The sequence below is a fragment of the Sciurus carolinensis genome, chromosome 1 (assembly GCF_902686445.1).
Source record: "Sciurus carolinensis chromosome 1, mSciCar1.2, whole genome shotgun sequence".
Taxonomy (NCBI): Eukaryota; Metazoa; Chordata; class Mammalia; order Rodentia; family Sciuridae; genus Sciurus; species Sciurus carolinensis.
In genome coordinates this window covers 169,378,189-169,399,519 of record NC_062213.1, presented here as the reverse complement: position 1 = coordinate 169,399,519, position 21,331 = coordinate 169,378,189, and the positions used below count along the sequence as shown (strand labels likewise).

Genomic DNA, 21,331 nt, shown 5'->3' with positions numbered 1-21,331 from the left:
ATATGATTCATGCTATACTTTAGAGCTATTAACCTTGCAGCAATGGATAGAATGAGTGTAGTTAGAGGCTTATATTTTACTTAGTTGATAACTTCAATATGTTAAGTATATAAAATGAGAGTGTATTTGGACAGCTGCGCCCATAAAGTTGGGTCTGGGGTCCGGGGTCAGAAAAATGTCAACAACTTGACATCTAGTTAACACAAGCATTTGGGAAGAAATCACAGAAGAAAACACCCCCCAACCACCACATACACACACCTCAGAAGGATCAAAGCAAATGATACTCCTTTATTCACAGATCGTTTTGCTCAAAAGAAGTGGGTGTGTATTTCTACCTTTTACTTTAACTCAAAAAAGGGCTACCATAATGGTTTTACTCATAAGTGATCTCACATTCTCAAAGTGAAAATATTTAAGGTCATTAAATATTTAATAATTGATTCCTAACACATTCCCAAAGTCCACCAATTCCAAAATTTGTAATATTTCAAATTCTGAGTTCATATCCCTTAGCCAAAGACAGAAATTGAAAAACCATTAACATTCTCAAATAAAAAACAAAAGGGGACAGAACAAAAAATGCATTAAAACTAAAGGCTAGCTGTGAGAGTGCCCTCCTGAAATCACAATTGCTCAGGAGGCTGAAGCAGGAAGATTGCAAGTTTGAATCCAGTCTCATCAACTTAGCAAGACCCTATCTCAGAATGAAAATAAAAAGAGCTAGTTGTAGGTCAGAGGTAAAGTGCTTCCAAGTTTAATTCCTGGTACAGCAAAAAGAAGCAAACAAAATTAAGATTTTTCCACCTTTGTATAAGCATTATTAAATCCTGTAATTTAAAAAACTACATATACCCTAATAGCATTATAATAAAATATTTAGACATAATTCACAGTGTTAAAATTATTTCTGTTCTCTGGAAGCCAGGCACAGCCCTCATTAAAGTATAAAATACGGTTTCGCCTACTGCCAACTCCTTGTTCTCACAGTTGAACTGTCACAGCATGAAAACATTCCCCTACTGGTGAAGTTTTAGATACCTACTGCCCTGATGAAAGAGTACAAAAGGAAGTGAAAGAGTTATTGACAATTCATACAGTATCTCATACTCCATTATACTACGACTTCAAGCAAAGAAATATTTTAACTCTGAAGGGAGATGAGCAACAATATTCTAAATGATTGTTGACTTCACTGAGTAGCCAGAAAATGTCAAGACTGAAGAACATCAGGTTCATAAGAGACTTTCGATTATATAAGAATCTAATTTTAAGAAGTCTGTTTCTTTGTTCGGTTTTCTAAGTCAAAGGTTAATGAGATGTATAATAAAGAAAACATTTCTGTTACTGCAAAATATTTCTTATGCAGTATAAAAACATAAATTAAAAATTTTTAATTTAGTTCATTATCTTTTTTAAAACATTCACTGAGGCATATTTACATGCCATAACATTTATTGATTTAAATGTCCAATTTAATGACTTTTAGTAAATTTAAAGGTGCACAATCTTTTCTACAATCTAATTTAAGAATATTTCCATTACCTCAAATCTATTAACTTCTTGATCTATATTTCTATAAATCCATGGAGGCCACTGGTATATATAGCTATTTGTATATTCAAAGCTACACAAATCTCTGCAACTGAGAAGAAAAAGTGCAAACTAACTCCACTTTTAATGACCTTTATAACCAATCCTCTACTCTGGCACCAGGAAGCAAATGTTCAGGTGCTTTCACTGAAAGTTAAACCATTCTAAGTATTAAGTTATGGCACATTGTCTTGGAAGGAAATTAATTATATTTTTGTTGGTAACACATTTCAGGCTGTTTACACAGCTGACATTTCTCAGCTGTACCCAAATCATGCCCTAAGCTGTGAGGACTATCTTGTTTTGTAGCAGATGCCTCCACTTGAAGTGATTTCAGTAAGTATAAAAACACCACCTTCTGCAACAATATAGATCACAAGAATCAGCCTTAAGAATTTTTATTGACTTAAAGAAAGATTTAATGGCAATTATTTGGCTAGAATCTCCTTAGAAATCTGTAGTTAAGCCATTTTTTGCCTAAACTGAAGTACTGGAGCTAGCAGATCTGCTGTGGCACTGGTTAAAAGCAGCCTGGCCCTAAACATCTTTGTTGTATCAAATCATGTAGCTCAAGGTCACATTATGCCAATGTGGTAACATTTTCTCTGAAGAAGTGTGGGCAGCACCACTTCACAGGTTCTGGGACAAGGTGCAAATATGAATAATGAGACAAAAAGAATTAAGCCTCTTAATGGGGATTCCCTCTTGTACTTATTGTGATTTAGATACAGCACCAGGTAGCATCACATTCTTGGATACAGTTAGTTTTACCTGCTTTCTGTATTATCCTATAGCAATAAAACTGCATTACAAGTGTTTGGTAAAAAGTTAAATGTTACAAAAATCATTACATATGGGTCTCATAAAAGACTGTGTCAACTGAATTCAATGAATTAGCACTGAAAATGTATAAGGCACTTTGTTACAGAAGAATTGTTTCTATTTCATTGAATTTTCCAAAGACTTTTCAGCTTACACCTGGATAAGCCTGTTTTAGTCTGGTTTCTACAAGTGTGTGACACGAGACATTTTTGCCTAAACTCAAGCAATGAAGCTAGTGAATCTGCTCTGAAGCCAGTGCAGTCCCACATTTCTAGACTTTCTTTTATTAACTTATTACATAAGGTCTATTATAACCTTACTCTTAAACCAGATAATTATTTTTGCTTTAAAACTTTTATCATGGAAACCTTTAAATATATAAACTCAATATAATCATTGCTCAGATTCAATAACAATCAGTAGTTTGTATTACCTTTATTCTACTCAAAACTCAAGACATCATTTCATTTATAGTCAATTCTTGCCTATGGTCCTTTTTTGAGTTATCTTAATTACAATACTGACTCTCAGATATAGTGTCTACTGTGAGCCAGGTAGTGAAAATATATTATCATTAATCATTTTAACAATGGTGCAAATTAGTGAGGTAATTGAAGTACAGAGAATTTTAGAGACATGCTCAGATCTTATTTTTTTCTTCTATTAATGTTATTATTTATTGTAACAGGTTCTTAGACAATGCTACCAACATTTCTAGTTTCTTCATGTCTCCTTAGGTAAACAGTAGGCTGACAATTATAAGTAATACTTTTTGTTTTATAAAAATATCACACAGGGTTGGGGATATAGCTCAGTAGATAAGAGTGCTTGCCTGAAATGCACAAGGCCCTGGGTTCAATCCCCAGCACCACAAAAAAACAAAAACAAAAAACAAAAAAACATACATTTTCTACCAAATTTCCCAACATAACAAACAAAACAAAACAACTACAGCCCTATTCTTAGTAATGGTGAACCAGCTGATAATTCTAATGATACAATATTAATGTTAAAATCAGTTGTTTAGAAATAAATATAACTATTCCTAAAACATTTTTTTTTTTTCCTGGAAGCATTTATAAAAAAAAGAAGAAAAAAGTTTTGTTATCTTCTGAATTTTTTAAAGTTTTGTTTTTTTTTTAATTCACAAAGCACTTTCCAAGGTACAGTGTTTTTGTAGTGAGTAATTAGACCCAAGCAGCACCTACATTAACTAAATTTTTCTATCTTGTACCAAGAATTCTTTTACATTAAAATGTATGGTGGTAGTGCTAGAAAGGGAAGAATAGTTACCACCCAGACAGAGATACAATATATAGTTGAAAATATGAAAAGTCAGAAGAATGGAGTATTTATTATTACAAGATGTTGACAGTTTCAATTTCTTTTTAGCCCTATTTTAAAAAATCAAATTTAACCTAGAATTCCTAACACATTCAAAAGTTTACTTTTTTTTAAAATGAGCATCTTTTTTTTGGAGGGGGGTGGTAACCAGGGATTGAACTCAGGAGCACTCGACCACTGAGCCACATTTCCAGCCCTATTTTGTATTTTATTTAGCACCCTGTTTTTGCTGAGGCTGGCTTTGAACTAGCGACCCTCGGTCTTTTGAGTATAGATAGATGTATGGGGAAAGTGCCCAAAACCTCAGTTAACTTCCTTAAATGATAAAATTTATTCTCTTGGACAAGGGTAATTATAGAAAATGAAGCAGACGTAGGAAAGGTTTCAAAATTTATAGTAGGAAAATCACTATAAATAAATATAACAGGTAAATATGATAGACTAAATTTTCTTTCAGTTTTTTATGAAACTGAAATTTATGGATCTATTTAAGGCTAAAGTGTTATTACTATAATGTCAGATTTAATCAAATCATTTGTCACATTTTTTAAAGCATCAGTGTACTCTGGGAAATGTAGTCTTAACATTAAACATAATGATTAGGATGATTTTGAAGTATCTGAAATTAAGGAAAAATTATTTTGAACATTTCATTAGTAATATTTACGTATACTCTTCTGAAGAAAATATATTCTACATGAAGAAAAAATTTAAGTCAAATCAAACAGCATCAAGCTCCTGATACAAACATTTCCAATGGAATGTTGATGTGTTTGGCTTATAGTATCTGTTCTGCAAGTGAACTCAAATTACTACAACTGCTCTTATTTTTACATTTTTGGCTTTCTCAAGGGAATATCCAAAGCATTTGATTATGCATGTTAGCAACACCAATTATGACTGAAAGTAGTAAGAAAAGATACAAAACTGAGAACTTGTCTATTACTTACTGAGTCATCTGTGGCAGAGGATGGCCAGCCCTCCCATAATTGATGTCGAACAGGTATACTTGTAAGGTCATACACATTTCTCTTTACCTATAAAAAGAAAGAGTACAATTATAATAGCATTTCCATATGACTTATGGTAGTTTCAGTCAATTTATATGAAATGCAAGGCATTTCCTCATTTCTTTTAGATTCAGAACAAGAATTGGAAACTATGAAAATACAAGACAGAAAAAATTTTTTAAAAATAAAACCAACTCTAAAAGTAGAATTTCAGTGAAGGCTACATGAAATAACAGTTAAAGAAACACCAATCCTCCTTGATTGTTAACTAACTAACTTACTTCAAGTTTCTTTTTAGTCAAGAAACTTCAGAGACACATTTCGTTTAGTACAGACTATTAATGTTTATAATTTATTTAAGTTTTAAAGTAATTTTTCAAATATATTTCAAGTTTGAACATAGGAGAGAGAATCAAAGTGTTGTTTTATTTTGTTTGGTTATGGTGAGGGACTGAAGTTGTCTTTTTTTTATCTAAGATTCAAAGATAAAAAACGTAAAGCAGTATAGGTTACTTATTTGAAATGATATCAAATCAAAAATTCTTTTAACACAATATTTACTAACACCAGAACTATCCATTAATATAATATTTATGTACTTCCTAGAAAGAAAATATAGTAGATGCCATTAATGATTTTTAAGTCTGCTTTTCCCAGCAGCAATATTACAGCTTTCACTTTAAAAGGAGAGGAACTGTTAAGAATAAGGTGTTGGCAGGTTAAACTCTATCCAATAATCCAGTAATTAAGAAGCATCATATCTTTCTTTGGCTTTTTTTCCCCTTGGTCTAAAGAGCATACAGAAATTCTATTTTATTTTTTATTTACAATGAAAATAAATTAACCTATTTATAACAAAGGAGAAACTACAGACTATTGATTTTAACCAATTCTAGGTTAGTTTTAGCATAATCATTCTAATGAATGTTGCACATAAGATGTTCTATAATAAGATTTCAATATAGCTGTTCATACTTCAACAAACAGCATTCATTCATGTTTTTGAAATGCAGAAACCAAAAGTATCATATTGTCCAATTATAGCATTTTGTTATCACATTACTCTTTATTATACTATCATAAACACATCTAAGTCATCCTTCCAATGAAATAGAGACTATATTCACAAGGGAAAGGAAAGAAGAAAAAAAAATATGGAACTCAATCTATTTTTATCTCTATAGTACACCTGTGGAAAAAAAGACTTAGTAAAATGAGATCTGAGGAGCCTGGGACATTTCTTGATCCCCCACTCAATTTAAACAAACAGCTTTTCTTCATAGGTTCTTAGCAATGGTCAGTTTGCCATGCAATATTTTGTTTATACTAAGTCACATCAAATTTGGAAATTTTCATCAGTCATTATCAATCCAACAATTTCATCAAATGTAGCTGGCCTAACCTCTCATCACTTTCACTAGTTAAGACTATTCTGTTATGGATAAACATTAGTGCTCTTAAAGAAAAGGTGTTCCACAAACCCAAAGCATTACATTACTGAAAGAGGGAAAATACAGAAGGAGGAGTATTTTCTCTGAGCTTTAAGGCAAAATTTCCTTCCTATTATTTTTAGATTGTCTAGTCTAGAAACACTAAAATCCATCCGTTATTTGTGAAAAAAGGCAGAAAAAAATATTTACATCTGCTGGAAAGATGGCAAGGCTAACCCAGTATTGGAGAGTGCGACTATAAATACATAAGCAAATAACTTGAGTGAGATTCTTTAAATTCTACCTTAATTCCAAAATACAACACTATGGTATTATGAAATAAACAGTATTTTCTTCTTTCATTAACTCATCTGTAACTGCACCGAAATGAATAACATTCCTTCACTATTCTAAGCCTGAAAAGCATGTTCTGGCTATAGTGTTATGTTGGTATAAAGCACAATGCCAGACTGATGTGCTGAACAAAAGTGATCAAAGTTAGAGTAATGTTAGCCATTGCACAAGTATTTGGCTTCATTGTTCTCCCCAGAATGACATCTGTTAAGCAACTTGTCATAGAATAAACTGGTTAACACAGACAGAACTTGGCTGAGAGAGTACCATGTAAAGCATATTAGGCTAATGTTGGATTGTTCCAATGGAAAGGCTAAATTCACAGACTACTCTGAGATTAAATCAAAAGAATCCTGTGTTAAACCACAACCACTAAACAACAATTTAAGTGAAAACAAATTGCTTTTCAAAACTAATATGTTTATCAATGCTGTAAAAATAGGAAGATTTTACCATTATATGGAAGAAGCACAAGTGCACCAAATGAATGATGATTTTAGTAAAAGAGAAAATAAAATTATTATCTTCACCAATGGTTATATTTAATTAAAATTTTAAGTCACAATCCTGCAGGGAAGGGGAAAATCCAAAATATACACAATGCTAAAGTATAAAAGATTTCTTTAAAAAAAAATCAGTATTATGGGAAACCTGGATGGTAAAATACAACTCTGTATAAAATGATGCAAATGAATTTAAAGTCATCATGAAGTCAATGAAAGAGACACACTCCCTCAGAGAAGGATAATGCAGAGAGGAGGAGAGGGACAGAGACATGGGGAAAGAGATGGAGAAAGATGGGGGAGGGACACAAAGAGAAAAAGAGAAAGGGATAGAAAGAAAGTGAAGGGAGGTGAGTAACTGATTTCAGAGCACTTGAGAGGGGCCAAAAGAAAACACACATACACACACACACTGGGTTGCTGTGACTGGCATGCCCAGCTGCCATTATTGTACTGTTTCTGATGGAGTTTCATCTTTAGAGACTGTTAAATTCCAGTTAAGGACAAGTGGCACTTTACTGGGTAACATTTCCTAAGGGCCTTTTTGTCTTACACATTTTCTTTGATCAGCATTGGCTCAAGACCATACCCAACCTTCATAATATTTTCAATTCTTGTTTTGCACTAAGCTCTAAATCTATGAGATTTCGGGCTGCTAACCTATGCAAATGTTTCCATTAGTTTTGGATGAATTTAATAAATGCTTTGATTACCAGCTGAACATTAAAATTACATTACAAATTATACTGTGTTGTATCAGGAGTTCTAGATTAGCAGATTTTCCACAGTTTATTTGGCAGACTTTTTTGAAGATAATTTAATGTTTTCCTGATTGCTTCAGATAATAAAATTGTGACTGAAATATAAATCAGATTAATTTCAAATAGTACAGAATCAATATGGTACTGATTTGTTTATCAGTCTTTCATTATTAATATCTATTTATATACTATAATTAATATTTAAAAACTAAGTAATGATCTCTACCTCAAATTTCACACTTTCTCAATCTATAGAAATTTCAGAGCTGAACTCAGCACTGAAGACCATTTTATTATGACCTATTCAATCAATATAAAATTATAAAATCATATTCCTAAGATTCATTTCCCACAAATTTTTCCTTAAATTTTCACTTAAATTTTTAATCAGCATTACTTTTTAGTTAAATGCCATCAGAAATTCTTAAACAAATAATATTAGGAAAAGTTATTTTGGTAAAGTCTAAATGTTAAGGCTCCGATTAGACTCAAATGAGTTGTTTGTAGGTCTTCAAAGTGAAAAATATAAAGTTTGTTTATAATGAAGTCACTCCTTGTGAGCTAAATGTTGGGAAAACTGCCCCCCCAAAAAAAAGCATTTCAGGGAATTTCAAATGTCATTCAGGTATTATCCAACAGAAAGCTAATTCTGATAAGAAGTGGGGGGAAAGTCACAGAGTTTGAGGTATTGTGGCATAAAAAGAAGCTTAGAACTAGATTTCTAATCCTAATTCTGTACAGCTTAGCCCTATGGGTGAATTGGTGGAGCCTTTCTGAGATTCAGTTTCTTTAACCAAAGAAGATAATAGAACATGATCACTTCTGATTTTTGAAGCCCTAAAATCCCATGATTTCATGAGAACATTGCCGCTAACCCTAAGTGCAGAAAAAGAAGAGCTAAATATACGTGAGACAAAAGGTAATGAGGGAAAGTGTGCAACCATCGAAGCTAGAAAATGGAAGAATAACATTTAATAAATGTAACACATCAAAAAGAAAAACTGCAAATAATTTCAGGAGAGAAAGGTAAAATAAGAATTTTAGATGGATTTCTTTGAATAAAGAAAAATCTAAGTCTTTAATTTTCCTTTTTTAAAAAAAGTTTATTAATTTTTCCCCTTGTAAGATTTTTAAAAATTAAAATTGGTACATTGGTTTCCCAAATAACTATTCCCTCAACAAATGTTAATCACTGGGGCTATGGTTTTGCCAGAATAATACAACTTAAGTGTTAGTGTTAAAGCTTTATTAACTTGTTCTAAAGTTTTTTGAAATCTGGCCCAGGATTCATTATATATCAAACATTTTAATGTAACAAAAATAAAAACAAAATATTTAATTGCCAAGGGCTTAGAATGGATATCAATTAGCTTTCCAGTTTCTAGATTTTCTAAATTAAGATACTATGGCACATTAGAGGCTTTTCAAAACAGTAATCCTGAAAGTGCAGACATCCATCTCATTCTTATAAGAAAAAGGCCTCTGGTCATATCAGAAAATGAGCTTATCCAAAGTTTAAATATATCAAACTGTGAGTTCCAAGTATTTCACAATATCAAATAATATTCTGGTTAAGAGTGTACTAAATAACAACTGCAGGGAACAAACAAGTTTTTGTGTTTGTGTGTTTAAATCAAAATAAGGCATACAGGCTAGGCTTAGTTCCAGTTTCTTAGCAATCATTGGTACTCTGAAAGGCTTATATGGTTAAGAAACCAATCGTTTCTGATTCACTGTGTTTTTGAAGACATACTTCATATCTCATGCTTTTTTCCCCTTTCTTTTAAAACACAATGTACACACATTAAAGTTGCACACAGATTTGTTTTACTAAGATGCAAGTTAAACTCTCCTAAAAATCTTTTCTGAACAAAAACACACTTGAAACCGGATGGTGCAAGGGGAATGAGAAGGTGGCATCAGTAATCAAATGTTAATTAGCAAGCTTTTTTTTTTCCTTCCCCCAGGGCTGGCCTGTGTTGGAGAATTCAAATCAGAAATCAATGCTCCAAGTGTTTAACTATTACTTCTTCTCATTAACTATTTAAAAGACTGAGCAATTCTCTCTTCATAAAAACAGTAACTCAAGACATTTCTTTTTCTCAAATACCACCTTTCTGGAAAACAATGAAGATGTTGTTTCAAGAAAACTATAAAAATGAAGTTGCTTTCAATCAGGCTTTGAAGTGACTATATTCTGTACCTTTAAAACATTTTTTGGTTCTAACTAAATTCTTCATTCCAGCAACTCTAAATTCTGCTTTGGATCATACTTAAAAAATTGATTTCACTTCTTACCCACTTATAAAGGAAATTATAATGACAGTTGGCATTTAAAGAAATAACTGTAGTAATGACAAAATAAACCAAATACAGAATCTGATATAAATGCACATAACTGTAAATGTATTTTGGTCATCCTGAAAAAAACTACCAAGAATAACATTTTCATTAGAAACATGGCTATAGTACCAATTTCCTATACTAAAAGTCTGGTGTGGGCAAAAAACATTGAAAATTACAAAGTTAGACTATATTTAAAGTGACAGAACTATTAGTCGTGTGTTTTTAAAAAAGAACTTATATCTGTAGTGAAAGGTTAAGCATGAATTTTTAAGATAAAAGACAACTGCTGATCTTCCAAGAAAAGGTTTAATACATAAAAACAGCTAACTATATTTCACAAAATATAAGGAGGTACACTTTAAGAGTTTTCTGGGGTGGTGGAATTTAGAAAAATTGTGAAGTTGCAGATATTGAAATTATAAATAAAAAAACGAGTGATTTTTTTCTGTAACAGAGGTTTTTCAAAGTGAGGGAAATAAAGCAGCAGCTAGAAGCTATGAAAAATGCACATTCCTGGGTTCTCCAGTGAACCTAGCAAGCTAGGCACTCTAGTCGAGCAAGCTGAATTGTAACCAGCTCTCAGGAAGATTCCTATCAATCTGAAGTTTAAGAAGCACTGCTTTCAAGTCAGGCACAGTGGTGCACAGTACTGAGAAACTTGGGAGACTGAGGCAGGAGGATTCCAAGTTCAAAGCCAGTCTCAGGAATTTAGTTAGGCCCTAAGCAACTTGGTGAGACCTTGTCTCAAAATAAAAAAATAATAAGGGCTGGGGATATAGCTCAGTAGTTAAGCAACCTTAAATTCAATCCCAGGTACCATAAATAAATAAAATGACTAAGAAGCACTGATTCAGATGTGCAAATTATATATACAGGCTCTTCCAGATAGTCATGCCTCTTTAGTTAGCTAATCCTAAGCATTTTTTAACTCTGCCTAAGGTGGTCAGTTCCTTTGGGAAAAAAAAAAAAATACAATTAATGATTTGACATAGAAATTATAAAAATGCTAAAATTTGTATAGATAAATGATCTTATTAGACTTAGAAATTAAGGAGAGAAGTCACTACCTCTTTGCTTTAGACTTTTAAGTTTCTACTGATTGAAAACCTGTACTGATCTTCAGTTTTTCTGCCTAAAGTTGAAGTGTAATTGCTTTATGGCTGTAAAATATACTTGTACATTACATTAAAACTGAAAATACATAATAAATGACCAACTGATCACAATAAATAAACTTGGAAGATAACTGAACGTGATACCTGAACTGAAGATATGTTTCTTAACACCAGATAATTATGTTTGAGACATACAAAAGACTAAACAGATTTTGTTTTATTCATTTTTACCTCCCATAGGACAACTGAAATAAGACTCAAATGTTGTAAGTCAGGCAAGACCTTGTCCTTGCTGGGCGTAGTGGTGCAGGATAGTAATCCCAGAAACTAGGGAGACTGAGGCAGGAGGATCACAAGTTCAAAAGCCAGCCTAAGCAACTTTGAGGCCCTAAGCAACTTAGTGTGATCCTATCTCTAAACAAACAAACAAACAAACAAACAAGGATAGGGATGTGGCTCAGTTATTAAGTGCTCCTGGGCACCAATCCCCAGTAAAAAAACAAAAACAAAAACAAAACTTGCCTTTGATGGCAATATTTCCTCTCTGCACTTACAGAAACAGTGAGGGTTTTCCCATTTAATGGCCTAATAAATACTACAGAAGCAACTGGTTCATACTGTCTGCAGTGAATATAGCAGCACTCAATAAATCCCCTTCAAATTCCCCAGTTAAAAGACAGTAAAAGCAAGTTAATCATTTCATAATTCCTCAAGGAAGGGAAAAAAATAATTAAGCCCAAAGTGAAACACAAATAACTGAACAATCATAAGGACATTTTAAAGAATTTTAGTTTAACACTCATTTTGTAAAGTTCAATCTCACATATGACTTTAAAAATTGGTCATAGAGGGGTTGGAGGTATGGACCAGTGGTAGAGCATGTACAAGGGCCTATGTTCATCAATCTTTAGCAACAACAAAAAAGGTTTCGTTACATAAACCAAGAAACACTTGCATATCAGAAATGTTTTAAGTCTGAATTGTTGTATACAAAAATCTGATATAATATCAGAAGCAACATACAATTAATTTAAGGACATACTCATACATGAAACCAAATATTTAGCTACAAGAATATTTATTACAATCTTGTTTATCACAATACACACAAAATTGACACAATCTAATGCTCAACAGTAGGATAGTTAAATAAATAAATATCATGTAGCCATTAATGTGATGCCATGAAACCAGGGTCAGTAAACTGTATCCCAGAGGCCAAAATCAGTATATTGTTTTTATCAGTAAAGTTACACTAGAACACAGTCACCTCCATTTGTTTACATACTATCTTTGATTGCTTTTGCGATACCAGAGAGCAGAGCTGAATAGATGCAATAGAGTACATAGTTTGAAAAGCCTAAAATATTTCTTATCCAGTCCTTTACCCTCCCCCCCTAAATATACACACACACACACAATTTCCTAACCCCTAATGTAGAAGAATATTTAATAACTTTAGAAGTTGTTACTTGAGGCTGGGCACAGTGATGTACACCGGTAATCCCAGTTACTCAGTGGGCTAAGGCAGTAGGATCATAAGCTCATGGCCGGCTTGGGAAACTTAATAAGATCCTGTCTCAAAATACAATACAATACAATACAATACAATAAAAGGGCTGGGGATATAGGTCAGTGTCACCGTGTTTGCCTAGCATGAGTGAGGCCCTGGGTTCAATCCCCCCACCAACACCTACCCCTCACTCACAAAGTGGTCACATAGTATTAAAGAAAAACCAGGGGATGGGAATAGAGCTCAGAGGTAGAGGACTTTACCTAGCATGTGGAAGATCCTGGATTCAATAAACCACTAAATAAATAAATTAAAGATTCATTTTAGATTTCCGTATACCTACCTCTTTTTAAAATTTCTATTTTGTAATAAGAAAAAAATTTTTAATTTGTTTTTATTCAAAGTAAAGCAATGCATCTGGATCAGAACCAACCAGGTTTTCATTTCAGCTAGGCCACTAAATATCTGAGTGATACTGAGTAAAGGAAAACGAAAGGGGAAGGAAAGAGAAAGGCAAAATTGAACTTGTATTAAACATCTTGCATATGCCATGTACTAGGTTTTATGTTAATGTTATCATCCTCAAAATAACCTTCCATGTATTATTATCTTCACTTTGTAAATACAGAAGCTGAGGCTCAGAAACAATAAATAATTTACTCAAGGTTACCCCAGTTAGTGGTGAGATCAAGATTTAATTTAATTCTATGGAACTTTAAAATCTAGATTCTTTCATAACTCTAACATATCTTCTCTTAAACTGAATTTCCTGTTTTGTGAAATAAAAGGTCATAATAAAAAAATTATTTTGCACATGACATTTGTAACATGTTAAGTTTTTTTGGGGGGTGGGGTTGGTTACTGGGGATTGAACCCAGAAATGCTTTATCACTGTGGTATACCACAGTTCCTTTTTTCCTTTTTTTTTTTTTTGTTGAGACAGGATCTTATCAACGTGCTTACAGGCTCCCTAAGTTACTGAGGCTGGCCTCAACATGTAAGAATTATCTGAGACCATTTATACTTTGAATGGTGATCATTAAATGGTAACAAATGAGAGTGACCAACTACCTGCCAAGCCTCTATCATGAGAGCAAGTGAACCTTTTCACAGCTGTTGTACTCCAACAGGCAATGAAGAGCAGTTACAGGCTGTCAACTTTGTACTTTTAAATGTTGTTAGGAAGGACAACTGCCAGAGCAAATAGAAACTTGTTATTGTTCACTAACTAAATGCTGCCTTCACAGTAAAAGGGCAGTTTCTGGTATCACATGCAGCTGGGGAAAAGTGGTAAGATAAAAATTTTTCAAGAAAAATAAATCAAGGTAAAAGGAGAACCACATATTAAAATAGTAAACTTTATCATGTGACAGTTAGCAAAGGCTCTTCCTTTTACAAACTTTTGGCCAATGCCTTCTGAATCTCCCTCACTCCTTACTAATATAAGGGTTTTGGACATTCACACTATAGCCTGCTACTTTTACTTGGCTAATGTGCACTAAATCAATTATGCCCTATCTTGTTATTCCAGTTTTCCCTCTCTCAAAAGTTGGGCACTCTTGCCAACTCATTTTCTATGCTTTTCATTTGCACAAGTGAAGTTCATCAGAAACAATTAGTTTTGTTTCATTTGCAATGTCTCTCAATTCTAAAAAAAAAAAAAAAAATGCATCTACGAAAAATAATGGGGCAATACCATTAATATAATCTGACAATTTTTATTTTTTGTAAAAATTACATATCCTTTTAAATTTTAATTTCAAGTGAGTAAAATCAAGGAGTTTAAACACACACTTGTGCGCATACACAGACACATTAAGCTACTTTCCTAAATGTCATTCATTTTGTTAATGCCTAAGTCAGAATAACACAAATTTTAAAGTCTTAATCCATTTTTTTCTAAATGTTTTTTTCTTAAATAGGCTCACAGCACTTTAAAATTTTTTAAATGTTGATAACCTTATTTTTTGATAAATAATCACCTTCATATTTTGATAAAGACTACATATCCTTTCTTACTCTGATAGTACAATGATGCTCAGACATAATGTTTATGTTTGCTTTGCTGCTTTCTGTTGTCCATCCAGGTCTTTGCTTTCTCTGAGATGTGAAAAAAAGTGGTGGGAAACCATCAGCAATGGAACCTCAGTCTATAATCAGGTCTCTCATAATTTTATCTTTTCTTGTTAACAAAAAAATGCAAAAAACAAAGACAACAAAGGGACTTAGTGTTGGGGTCTGCCATGAATACTAAAGTGGCCTGGGGGTGTGGCTCATCAAGTGAAAATAAACCATTCAAGTCATCCACATCAAGAAGAAAGTTTGGGAACAACTAGGCCAGTGTTTGCATTTGGGGCCCTGGAGTCAGGAGAGTTACATTTCCCTTTACTCTGCTTAACTAAGGCACCAGAAACAACCTAAACAACCTCTCTTTTAGGAAATATAAAGTAAGTTTCTCCAAGGAGTAGGCATAAGAGATATTTAAAATTGTGTTTGGTTAAGATTTTAAAATTCTAACTTGACACTTTTCAAGATCAGCTTTCAGCATTCCTCAGAGAGATGTGGGTGGGAGGGCAGAGAGGATATCTTAAGAAAAGTACCTGCAATGCCAAGAGCAAAGTTACAGTAAGAGACTAAGCACCAAAATTACACACCTACTTACTTTCATGCAAATGAGACAGAGTTGAAAACTGGCTCCAAATGACAATTTAATCAAATCTTATCAAGTGAATGGACACTAAATTAACGTCTAATAGTGTACACCAAACCCTAAGAAATGATGCTACCAATGTTCTGAAACTCCATATAACTGGCTTTAATTAAGGTAGTTTAAAATCCCAACCCATGGATTTCACTGTCAAGACTGGCTCTGAAATGTAGATATAGCTTATTTTAAAAGAAAATACCAGGAATACCTCAGCATTCCCACTTAATGTATTATTAAGTTCAGAAAAAAAAATTTGACCACATGATTCATTAAATAAGCAGGCATTCTAAATAAACTGCCTGAAGTCTCCTGTTTAAAAAATTACTTCTATTTATTCATTAACAAAGCTATTCCTTAGCTCATCCCTGCCATAACCTGGCTCTATTCAAAACCATATGGGAAAGGACATTAAAAACCTCCACAAACCATAGACTTCTGGTATTAGTGCTACACACAGCATACCCCTATTCATTATTCTACCTCCCTTGTTTAATCTATCATTAAGATTCAGTGACCCTACACTAAATTTAAAGCAGATCCTTCCTTCCTCCCATGCCTAAATTCACATACTTTTCTAGTTGGGGATGCCCTCAAGTATTAACAACTCTACGGGGTTTCTCTAATCTCAGCTCTGAACTATGTCATGCTATAGAACCAAGAAATTGCTGTTTTACATCTGTGACTATGGAAGTTTCCATAAAAAAAGACCATATAATTTACTTAATAAGATAAAGGAGGAAAAATCATGACTTAATAAGTGTTTTTTCACTGTAAATGGTGAAAGAGGCACATATAGACACTGTCATACTGTCTCTACAGGCGTAACTTCAACTATAGTCATTAAAGCACTTAGAGTTTTAAATAACAGTAAAATTATCAGATGTTGACTATCTTGATAAAAAGAAAAGCAAAGGGAAAAAAAAGAATGTGTTGATTTAAATATATTGTTGATCAATTTGGGGAAAATAATATTTCAAGAGATAAGCAAAAGTATTTTTAAAACATACTAACTTCCATTTCCAATTATAAATTTAAAAAACTAATGACAATGTGGCAAAATAAAGGGTAGGGAAATGTGTATGTGATGGTTTACCAGACGTAACAGAACTTTCTATGATGCTAAGAACGCTTTTTACTTCTGCTATTCAAAGGGGTGGTTACTAACCATATGTGGTTGCTGAGCACTTGAACTGTAGATCATCTGAGGAATAGAATTTTGCAAAATTTTTCATTAATTTAAATTGCCACTCATGCTAGTAGTTATCGTATTAGACAATATATTAAGATTACTTAAGAAAACAGATCATGTTGAGCAACATAAAAACATACCATTGCTAAATTTACACACTGATACCTTTTCACCTCATTCCAATTTCTTTATACTTCTTGAAACATAAAGGTAGAAATATTGTAGCTAAATTATTTTTCACACTTACTTGTTAATTTTTAATAATGTAATTTTGTCCTTGAGAAGTTCAGTAGGAACTACTATGTTTCCTTCAGTATCCCAAAATTTAGGCAACAGGGATAGAATACATGTAAATGATAATCTGAGGGAGGAATGACAACAACAACAAAACTCCCAGAGCAATAATGGACTATATTTTAATCATTAAATAGTCAAGAGAGTAAAATATGGAGGAGGGAGGAGAAACATAAAAAATGTAGATGGAGCTAGAGAAGACATGTTAAGAATTAAATACAGAATAAGATTATGTCATTTGCTGGTGGATAGAACTGGAGAACATCATGCTAAATGAAATAAGCCAGACTCAGAAAGTAAAGGGTAGAATGTTTTCTCATATGAACGAGTGAGAGAAAGATGGAGGGAATAAAAAAAGGTAGTCTCACAAAAAAACAGAAGGGAGACCAACAGAGAGGAAGGGGATTCAAAAAGGAAGGAGGAGAGAAGGGTAAAGGGGGAAGCACTGGGAATGTAAGCTACCAAATTATGCTCTATGGATGAATATACCACAGTAAATCCTACATACATGCATATAATTATAATGTACTAATTGAAATAATAATAATAGAAGGGAGATCAGCAGAGTATGTCAAGCAGATCAGGGAAAGGGAGGGAGGAATTATTTGATAGTAGTGACTGAAGAGGACAAGTTTATGCCTTCACAGAGCATACACTCCTTCTTTTCTATGTGTATGGTAGTAAGGGTGAGCAAGGGATGAAGGAAACAGAAAAGAAATAAGTATATAAATAAGATTTATGAGTTAGATAAGTGCTATGAAAAATAACAGATTCCCGACCGTTGTTCTCTAAGTTAAAAGAACTGAAATCTGAGTGAGAAGGTACAAGTCCCAGAAGAAGTATTATAAGCAGGAAAAAAAAAACATGAAATGCAAATGTTTTGCCAGATGCTTTACATTCAGGTATATATTCTCTAATACTTCCCATTCAGCTTTTATTCTTTTCTTTACAGAATAAAATGAGGATCCACTCTCCAAGTAAGTAGCAGAAGCAGGATCCAAAAGGAAATATATGGAACTCTCAGGCATTTTTTCTTTTTTACTGTACCATGATACTTCCCGAAAAACTGAAACTTGAAATGTTTGTTTTCCTTCTGTATATGGTCCTCCCCTATCCCCAAACAGGCCCGAACACACCCCCTTCCAAAGAAATGTTACACTGTTCATTTGCTCTTCCTTTGTAGATTTGGAACATGCTTAAGTTCAAATAGACTAAATAATCATAAATCCCAAATTATTGTCAGGTATATAATAATAAAAGTTTACTATAGTGATAGCTAACTCAAAAGGATATTTCAGAGATTATGATCAAAGATATCTTGTCTTGAAATAGTTGGGTGTTGTCTGTATGTTTTTGCTCAAGTGAATAGATATTGTCATGCGTTCCAAAATAAATGGAAAGTGCATTTGATCATATTTTATTTTTGTCATGCTTCACTATATTATGCCTGGAAATAAAGATGCCCATCCTTGAAAACTGTGGCAGTCTGGCAATCACATACAATAAAAGTCAGTTATTTCACACCATCATTCTCTGATACCCCAATATTATCACTCATTCTTCATGATGTATACTTAAAAAGAAAAACGATGATGGGAAGACGGTACTAATGCAGAGTTACACAGTCTGACCTCTATCACCTTCTACATTTTAAGACAGAAACCCTGCAAACTTTTTGTACTTGTGTATATTTATGGTTTGTTCTTTACATGCATTCAACAAACATTTATTGTATAATTTTTAAATTCTAAACTCTTAAAATCACTAGAACATCAATCTTAAATATGAATGTCTAGGGGCTGGGGCTGTGGCTTGCCTAGAGTGCTTGCCTAGAACATGTGAGGCACTGGATTAGATTCTCAGCACCACATCAAAATAAATAAATATTGTGTCCAACTACAACTAAAAAAAAATTTTTTTTTAATTTAAAAAAGAATGTCTAGAGCAGCCAGACAAGTAACACAAATGAGGGAAACATGATTAAGCATATGGCATCTGATCTTAGTTTTGAGGAAACACTCTTGGGCTGCTAGGGAATATGGCAAATTAAAGAGTATGCTGTATGTATCCAAGGAGGCAGATGCTACTCTGAATCAGCTGATAACTGCTATGGAAAACCTGGGGTTTAGCCTCATCAGAATTTTCTTAGGTCTCTGAGAGAAATCAGTAGTCAGGAATTCTGCTTTTTTTAGTTTTTTTTTTTTTTTTTTTTTAATTTAAGTATGAAAATTCCTAGCTTTTAAATTTTGGCAACCATTAAAACAATGAGTCTCAAACTGGTGGCAAATAAAACAGTCTTGCATTTGCCAGTTTGCAACCACTGTAGGAGAGAAACAAAGACAGATAAAGACATGATATTTTTGCTTTACAGGAGCTCTTAGGTCTCAAAAGGTTATGCCCAGAAACAATTATTTATACTCCAATGTGATAGTTTTGCTATAAATATCAATGAGGTACGAGGAAGGTACAGAGAAGAAGCAATTATAATACCTGATGTTACCATTTATTGAGTACAAGGGCACTGAGCTAGGTACTTTGCACATTTCATGCTCATAACAATCATTCCTCATATTAGGCAGCACAAAAACTGCTGGACTTGAACTCAATTCTGATTTCAAAAATCTATGGTTTTTTCCCTACCTTAACACTCTGTCACCCTTTACTTCAAACAAAAGTATGAGGTTCTGAAGATTAGTCATATAAACATTTGAAAATGAAACGAATTCCTTTTTCACTCAATTCATTTCAGATAAAAAGATACTCTTTTCAATTTAATAATCACCCTGAAAGAACTATAAAGCAATATTCAAGATGTGATTTTTAAACATTAATCTCTGAGCTATAATACATCTTTGCATCATAAAGTCCTATTAAAAATGCTGAGATTCTAAGGGTTAAATAGTTATAAGCAGTCAATTATGAAATAAAATTTATGAATTCAACTATTTATCTAGCAGACAATTTAAATAGCACTGACTATGGGCAGGCATTCTTCTAAGCACTTTACAAGTTATTTTCACAAATTTTCAAGTCACCTGAGGCGCAGAGAGTATGTACTCAAGGTTATATAGTAAGTGCTGAAAGTAGTATTCTGATTCCGGGATTCTGGCTCAGGAGTCATACTTTTAACCACTATGGTATGCTACCTCTACATTTTATTCCCATGGTGACATACATGAAAAAAGGCAATAAAATACACACCACAAAATATACGTGATCTATAGTAACATTAACAATGTGAATCAGGTTCTTCAGTGTTGTGATAGTCCAACCATCTCTATATGCATACTAATCACTTTCTAATTGAATTAATACTACAATTATTTGGTTCAGAAACTATACCACTGAGATCATCCAATAAACAAAAAAAGTTTAATTTTACTAGTGATAGAAAATGCAGATTAAAATGAAATGCCATTTTCACCTTTCAACTAGGCAAAACTAAAAATATTTATGTAAATCTGTTGTTGATGTATATATCACACACACACCAAGCAGCCAAGCAGTACATACCCTTACATTTTAAGGTGCCCGCTCACATTCTGCTGGTCGGTGAACAGGTAGGTAAAGCTTTTTTTTTCCTTTTTCTTTTTGGTGGTGCTGGGGATTGAACTCAGGGCCTTGTGCATGCTAGGCAAGTACTTTACCAACTGAGCTATATTCCCAGCCCCTGAGATAAAGCTTTTTTGAGGGGCAAATGACAATGTCAATATACCCATCGACCCAGCCATCCTATTTCTAAGTACTTATCCTAAGGACATTTATACAATTCACAAAGAGGAAATGTTATGTGTTATTTTTTAGACTTCTGAGTTGCTGAATCATTTACAATGAAAATCTTATTCATCTACTTCTAGATTAATTTAAAATGATAAATAACACTGTGATGGAAATTTCATTCTTATACTTTTCTACTTCAGTCTGAATGTATGGGGTTTTTTTTCACTTTTGTTTGTATTACTAAATTTAGAACAATATGAACTTTGAAGCAAATTTGGCCAAATATGTAAACTACAAAGGGAAAATACAAATTTGAATATTTTTGGATAATTTGAGACTACCTGATATAGCTACTGTCCACTAATTAACACTTGACATCAAGTCCTTCACCTGCTCTAGCCAGTTTTTGCCATCCACATCACTTTCCATCCTACCCCTGCCTCCAAACTGTCCTACAATACAAAATCCAAAAACTGCATGAGGAATTTCCCCAGTCTTTCCTAAGTCCAAACAGCATTAGCATCACAGACAAGTACATCCAAGGGACTGGATCAGACAATGTCAAGGACATTGAGAGTCAAGTTCATTAGTGCATATATCAAAAAGGCAAGTTCACTGACTGGGGTACTA

General features: G+C 33.1%; 1 protein-coding gene across 1 annotated transcript in view; it reads right to left on the bottom strand.

The window, feature by feature from the left end:
- The window catches only part of Faf1 (Fas associated factor 1), a 459,649-nt gene that overhangs the window by 214,084 nt on the left and 224,234 nt on the right, over positions 1–21,331 (bottom strand). Inside the window, exon 8 of the mRNA XM_047554623.1 lies at positions 4,710–4,796. Within this exon, the coding sequence (XP_047410579.1) occupies positions 4,710–4,796 (87 nt within the window). The remainder of the gene's footprint in view (positions 1–4,709; positions 4,797–21,331) is intronic.